At 53.6% G+C, this 7,452-nt stretch overlaps 1 protein-coding gene across 1 annotated transcript; it reads right to left on the bottom strand.

Annotated features, from left to right (window-relative positions):
* Window positions 1-1,629: 1,629 nt before the first annotated feature.
* Jun (Jun proto-oncogene, AP-1 transcription factor subunit) lies at window positions 1,630-4,950 on the bottom strand. Its single transcript, XM_075945038.1, has one exon. The coding sequence runs from the start codon at window positions 3,864-3,866 to the stop codon at window positions 2,865-2,867; it is 1,002 nt and encodes a 333-aa protein (XP_075801153.1). The 5' UTR covers window positions 3,867-4,950; the 3' UTR covers window positions 1,630-2,864.
* Window positions 4,951-7,452: the final 2,502 nt, after the last annotated feature.

Raw genomic sequence — 7,452 nt, forward strand, 5'->3', positions numbered from 1 at the left:
TCGTAATCCATTGTGGAAAGAAATCCAAGCATGAGCTCAAACCAGGACACCAAGTAACCTTAGAGAACTTAGGCGAGAGTGATCGCTTGAAGGGGAATGAAAGGCTGGCCGGAGGAGGAGTAGAATAACAGGACCACAGGTTTGGAGTCTGAAATGCCCAGAGACCCAGACTCACACAAACAGACTTCTGATGGTGAACATGTAGTATTGATTGGCTCATTTTACCACAGAGCTCTTGGAAGGTAAAATAAAAGATAATACTATTTCCATGTGGACATTCCTAACGATTATACAAACCCTCTGTCACAACGGTTAATAATCTATGAATTATACATACTTATATACATAACTAAGAAAGGATTAGTGACTTTATATGCCATTTTCTTCATCCTGAGTGCTACCTAAAGTCGGGCACACTGAAAGTCCATAATAGAACTATGTCTGCAGTAATTAGCTAATTCTCCTCTTTTGAAGTTTACAGGATACCATTGTTTCCTTTCCTCTGTTGTCATTATGTTTTTCTTTAATCTCTTTGGGTTAGAATAGTTAGAATTTCAGGAATGTAACTCAAAATATTAGTTGAAAGGGACAAAAACAGGAATAAGCTTGAGGCCTTTTTTCTTTTCCTTTCTTCCCCCCTCCTCTTTAGTCAGCTGCCGAGCGGCGTGGCATTTCTCAGTTGTGCTGTCTGGGCCTAGTCTAGCACTCTGGTTATCAGTTTCCCAGCCTGTGTACTGATCTACTTTGCACTTGTTTAGCTTCCACAGAGCCACACCCTAAAGTGCTTTATCATCCCTCTGCTGCTCCTAATATGGTCAAAGATCAACTCACCTTCCGGATTGCTGACATCAGCAAATTCACTGTGTGGCGAAAGTGCCTTGGCTCCCAGTAACTCTTTGTTCCAGGAGTATTATCACAACGGAGTGTGTCTGACACCCAAGCAGCCTGTCCAGGCCCCTGCAGACCTAAATGTGCGCCCGAGAAACTGTGTTTGGATTTACCGCCACAGGCACTCCCAGACCTGTTGCATACTGGAACACTGCTAATGAGCCAAGAGACAGGCTGAATCCTCTGTGAGGTGTTTCTGGATGTCAAATTGCTTTTGCTGCTTGATAATTACAGCAGCTCGTGGGATGACAAGGAACCTGGCAAAAAAATGTCCCCTTGTTAAATACACACTTGTTGATAACCTGTTGTATCTGTAGACACAATTCAAGTTTTCAGTCTCCCCAGAGCTGAGATTACAGATGTGTGTGTTATATAATCAGTGTTGGGGGGGGCATTTCTCTTGTGAATCTGCCCCCACAGAATTTATGATGGCATCTTCCTAGATTGGCTCTGTAATTATTTAAGTCAGATTATTTTGAAATAAGTTTAAAAAAATAAATATGGGTTGGTACACTGGTCACTTCCCTGGTATTGGGGAGAGATGGGGATAGGGGTTGACAAAAGGGGAGGGAGAAGGGGGGGTTGGGAGAATAGTCCACCAGGCCCCAACTTCTAGTTTGACTCTTCCTAAAGTCTTTGCCTCTAAATTTACTAGGTTTAGAGTATAGTGATGCTAACCCCAGACGCTGGGAAACCTTCAGTATTTGGTTCAGGAATAAAAAAGTAGCAAAGGGAAAGGAATTCAAGATTTTCTAAACCGTTATTTGAATACATTTATTGCAACAAGAATGCTGTTATAAATATGCACAAGCAAAGGCCATCTTTCTCTCGGAGTTGTCGGAGTCCAGGCTGGAAGGAGACATCTGTAAAAACTTCCATGGGTTCCTGCTTTGAGAAGAAGCAGCTATTGCTAAACCTCTACTAGGATTATAAATGAGCACAGCACATGCCTCTTGAACAGATCCAGCTCTAAACTGGCGTCTGCTTTCCCAGTGGGGCGTCCCCTCCCTTACACCATCCCTGTCTTCCAGCCTCTAGAAACACCATACCATCTTCTGGTTAACAGTCTGGACTCGGGGGTTGCTGGGGGCAGGGGGGGGGGGAGAGCGTGACCCAATGAAAGCATGCAGGGCGTCTATTTCTACAATCAAACAGAGAACACAGCTTTTACGCTAGATCTGACACTCAGCTGTTACTCCATCTAGCTACCATTATCTATTCATAGTGCAGCCAAGAGGTTGGGGGCTACTTTTCAATACTTTATTGTATTTTCTTAAATATCCTTTCTGGAAATTTTCAGAAACAAAACATAAAAAAATTATATACTTTATTACAAATGGTAAACTCAGAACGCTTCAAATCTCTTATTTACAAACAACACTGGGCAGGACACCCAAACAAACAAACATGGAATAACTTACAAAGGCAGGAAGCTGTTTATTGACAGTAATCAGCTTTCATCAAATTAAAAAAAAATATATATGTACATACACAGTCGAGGGAGGCAGGCCAGGGAAGTTCATCTGCGGTCTAGCCTGGCATTCACGAGCCTCCCTCCCCTCCCTAGCCCTCCCTGCTTTGTGTTCTTAAGGAGCACTACAGAAGCAATCTACAGTTTGCAGTTTGTAACCCTCCCACCCCCCCTTTAATACTGAATGAGATCGAATGTTAGGTCCATGCAGTTCTTGGTCAATGTTAACGAAAAGTCCATCGCTCTGGTCGCGCGGGCACAGCCCATTCGCCAGGCCTGTCAGCCAATAGGCCGCCGCTCTCTGGCTCCGCGCCAAGGCAAGGCGCGCCACGTCCTTCCCACTCCAACACACTGGGGGCGCCGTCAGGACGCAACCCAGTCCATCTTGTGTACCCTTGGCTTCGGTACTCGGGCACTTTTGTTTTTCTTTCGCAACCAGTCAAGTTCTCAAGTCTGTCTCTGATATTTTTTTCTTCCATTACCCCTCAGCCCTTACAGTCTGTCCTCAAAACGTTTGCAACTGCTGCGTTAGCATGAGCTGGCACCCACTGTTAACGTGGTTCATGACTTTCTGTTTAAGCTGTGCCACCTGTTCCCTGAGCATGTTGGCCGTGGACGCCAGCTCCGAGTTTTGCGCTTTCAAGGTTTTCACTTTTTCCTCTAGTCGGGCGATCCTCTCCAGCTTCCTTTTCCGGCACTTGGAGGCAGCGATGCGGTTCCTCATGCGCTTCCTCTCCGCCTTGATCCGCTCCTGAGACTCCATGTCGATGGGGGACAGGGGCGGGGTCTCTCCCGGCATCTCGGGCACCGTCTGTGGCTCTTCCTTCAGGGCCTGCAGCCGGGGGTGCTGCACCGGGATCTGTTGGGGCAAGTGGTGCGGCGGCTGAGGCGGCTGCTGCTGCTGCTGGGGCTGCGACGGAAAAGCCAGCCCGGCCGCGCCGTAGGAGGGCGCCCCGCCGCTGCTCAGCGCACCCGGGTTGAAGTTGCTGAGGTTGGCGTAGACCGGAGGCTCGCTGTGCAGGCTGGCGCTGTAGCCGCCGCCACCGCCAGCGCCGGCTACCGATGCCACCGCGGGAGCCACCATGCCCGCCCCGCTGACCGGCTGTGCCGCGGACGTGACGCTGGGCAGCGTGTTCTGGCTATGCAGTTCGGCCAGGGCGCGCACGAAGCCCTCTGCGAAGCCCTCCTGCTCGTCGGTCACGTTCTTGGGGCACAAGAACTGGGTGGGGGTCGGCGTGGTGGTGATGTGTCCATTGCTGGACTGGATGATCAGGCGCTCCAGTTCGGGCGACGCCAGCTTAAGCAGCCCAACGTCGGGCGACGTGAGGAGGTCCGAGTTCTTGGCGCGGAGGTGCGGCTTCAGATTGCCCACCGGGTCGGCCAGGTTCAAGGTCATGCTCTGTTTCAGGATCTTAGGGTTACTGTAGCCGTAGGCGCCGCTCTCGGACTGGAGGAACGAGGCGTTGAGGGCATCGTCGTAGAAGGTCGTTTCCATCTTTGCAGTCATAGAACGGTCGGTCAGTTCACGCGGGGTTGGCCTGGGCTGTGCGCTGAAGTTTCGGGGCCGCAACAGCTCGCTGGGGAGCGGGGGACACCCGTGCGTCCCTGCTTCAGTGACAAGTAAAGTTTGTCTAAGAGCGCGCGCTCCGGTCGGCGATGCTCCCCCCTGCGCCCTCCTCCCCAGCTCGCTCCAGGGAGAGCAGGGTTAAGAAACCGCCTGCGCTCACGTTGGTCGACTCCCGCGCGCTGCCGCCGGGCTTTGAAAAGTCGCGGTCACTCACCGAGCGCTCTCGGATGGCAGCGGTTCCTCGGGGACTACGGACCAGCTCCAGCGACAGCGACTCTCCGGCGGCGCAAACCAGTCGTCAGGGAACTCTCGGTGGAAGCCCCGCGATCGGGCTCCGCCGCCCCGGACTCCGACAACTGTCCCCTCCTCCGCGGCGAGGGGGAGGGGGACGCTCGGCGGCCGCGGCTAGCGCTCGCCCAACTTCAGCCGCCTGTGCGAGTCTGGCTGAGTGTGTAGGTTCCTCTTCTCCCTTTTCTTTTACGGTCTCGGTGGCAGCCTAAGGCGCAGCAAAGATTTGCAAAAGTTCGCTCCGGGCCACTTGTTCCCGGTCTTCTGGGTCAGGAAAGTTGCTGGCCGGCGTAGCCGCTCGCCTATTTCCTCGCGCGGGCAGGCGCCGCTCTCGATGCTGTCAGCAGCGCCGGGACTTGGGAGCTTCTCCGGGGAAGGCGGGAGAAGGGACTCTTCAAGTGCTCCCCAAAACACCGATGCTGGAACCGCGGGCACTGGATCCAAGGAGTCGGTGAGAAAATGAAGACAAACAGATGAGCAGCCCGGAGTCCGCGGCCGTCCAGGTTGACCGAGACCGTCCGTCCGTCTCTCTGTCTGCCTTTCTGCTTGAGCGCGTTCCTACCAGGTCGTCTCTGCCACACTCAGTGCAACTCTGAGTCCTTATCCAGCCTGAGCTCAACACTTATCTGCTACCAGTCAACCCCTAAAAATAGCCCATGATGTCACCCCAAGGCCTTCCCATTGGCTTGCGTCGCTCTCAGGGGGGCGGGCCCGCCTGTCGCCATGGAGACCTCACCCTAGAAGATTCTTCTCTGGGCCCGCGGAGGCTCACGGGATGAGGTAATGCTCCGCTGCGCTCCTACAGTTGGGCCCTTCTTTCTCCTCCTCCCTCCCTCCCTCCCTCCTCCCGCGCGGCGCTCGGGCTTGTGTTCCCGGGTTCCCTCCCCGGCGCGTCTTTCCCGGCCTGCGCGGTGCATTGTGGGCTGACGTCTTGGTTTGGCTGTCTAGTGACGGAGGCTGCCGGGTCGGCTGGACCCTTGCGGCGTCTGTCGGAGGCGGGCTCAAGTTCAGGGATGGGGACCCAGACCGAGACCCGAGACGCGGGGATCCGGAAAGCTGGGGAGGCGCTCTAGTGGCCCGGGGTGGAAGGCCTGGGAGGGGAGTGAAGGTGGCACACACGCACGAGAGTGGAGGTGACGCGCACAGATGCACACACACACACACACACTCACACACGTGTGAAGCGGCTGAGCGACCTGAGCTTCAGCAGGCTCTGCACCCCCGCACTTCCGGGAGGCAGCGGCGCGGGTTAAGATGGTTGTGTGTGCCCCAGGAGTGCGAAAGTGGGTTGAAGTTGAACGGGCTTGAGAGTGTCCCTCCCACGTCTTGAGCACGCGTGGAAGTTTGTCTCTTGGTTAAGTTCCGGCGGGGGATCTGCGCCTCCGTGTGCTGTACCTGGAAGCCAGAGATTTGCGGTACTAGGAACCGGACTCCTCTGGGTCCTCGGCACAACACGTCACCCTCTGGGGACAGGCGGGGAGGGGCTCGCTTTGCCTCGGAGGGACGCGTTTTCTAGATGTGAAATTAAGGTGTGACTCCCAGCACCCATGGGGGGGGGGGTGTCAAAACCAACATTTAAGCGTTCAAAACTCGGGAAACCCCGGCGATCGCCTGTGCTCGAGCGCACACACGGTCCCGCGCGCACTCAGCTCGCGCCCGTCCTTTCCCCCTCCTGATTTGCTTCTGGGAAAACAAGTCTTAAGAGCCGCCGACTCGCCCGAAAGTCACGCTGCCTAAGCGGGAGTCCCTGGTGTGAAGCAAGCTAAACGCTCCCCTCCCCGCCCGCTGGTGGAGCTATATCCTCTGCGGCCTCTAGGAAGCGCTAGACACATGTAAGTGGTTTCTTTCCTAGGGCGCTGCTATCCGACCTCCATCCTCCACCCCTTAGGTCTAAAGAGGTGGCAAGCCTGGCTCTCTCACGGCAGAAGTGCAAATCTCGGAACTTCTCTGAGCTTTATTGGCCTCTCCACAGGTAGAGCGGGTGAAGTCCGCCGTCTCGGGCTTCCAGGCATTAGTGTTATCTTCCGTGACTCCAGGACTAGAAGGTGGTTGACTGACTGTCCCCTTCCTTGCCCCCTTCGGCGTCCCCCCTGGGCCTTCTCAGGAGTACCAGACTACAGGGGTGTGATTTGACTGATTTGGTAGGAGCTGGTGAGCAAAGTAGCAAAAGGCTATGCGCCAGCTCTTCCCCCAAGCCTCCTTTTCGCCCATGACTTAAGGTTTGAAGTTAGACCGTTTTTAAGTTCCGAGGTTCTAATTTGAACTTTGCTGCCTCGGAACTCTGCCCAGGGTTTGTAGCCTTAAGATGTTTTGCCTTGGAGCATTCAGAACCCAATAGCAGCTGGTATCGGTGGGAAACCGGCCAACTCTTTCTACCCTGCCTCTGCGTGCTCATTTCGCTTTCGCTCAGACTGCAGAGGGTAACTGGCTGGCTGCTGCCAGCCAGGCACTGACCTTTGTGGGGGCAGGGTAGAGAGAGCAGGGTTTCTGTGAAGTCCAGATCCATTTACTTCCCCCAAAGAGAGAATGAGTTCCCCTAATCAAGGAGCTCATATTCTACATGATTTATGATAACAGTAATAAAAGTAAGTTTTGTCCATTAAACAGCCCCTATCTGCCAGTTAGCCCGAGCACTTTAAGTATGCCGTTTCCTTCCCACAGCCATCTTGAGGCACATACATTTTTACCTAGACTTTACACAAGAGGAACTAATCCCAGAGAGTTCATGTGTCTTGCTTGGGGTACAGGGACAGCTGGAGAGTCTGTGTTACATTCCTTTGTATTTTCTCCACTCTGGCAAACTTTCTCCCAAAGCTTTGGTTGCTTGGGAAGAATTGTTGATGGCCTAGAAGTTGTTTTCTTGCTCCTGTATTTAGAAACTCGGGGACTTAGGACTGGGTGAGTATGTAGCTTTTGCCCAAGGGTCCTGTGCCTCTCCTGCCTCCTGCGGCCTAGGAGGCTTATTTTCTACTTCGCTTAAGAAATAGCGCGTTTCATCCTAGGCGGAAAAAGTTGTGCTCTTGCTAATGCCTCTGCTTGCAAGCCACCATCCACTTCCTCTTTGTCTGGGAGAAGGGGTTTTTCCAACAGTCCAGCCGGCCACTGCTATCTAGCCTCATCTTGCTGGAGGCTCAGTTGCAAAGCACTGAAGGGGAATACACTGAGAGTCACTTAGAGCTTTGCTGAGGTCCCCCTTCAGTCACAGCTGGTGAGAAGCTGGACAGTAGACAGAGTTCCC

The sequence above is a fragment of the Microtus pennsylvanicus genome, chromosome 13, assembly GCF_037038515.1.
Source record: "Microtus pennsylvanicus isolate mMicPen1 chromosome 13, mMicPen1.hap1, whole genome shotgun sequence".
In the NCBI taxonomy this organism is placed as follows: Eukaryota; Metazoa; Chordata; class Mammalia; order Rodentia; family Cricetidae; genus Microtus; species Microtus pennsylvanicus.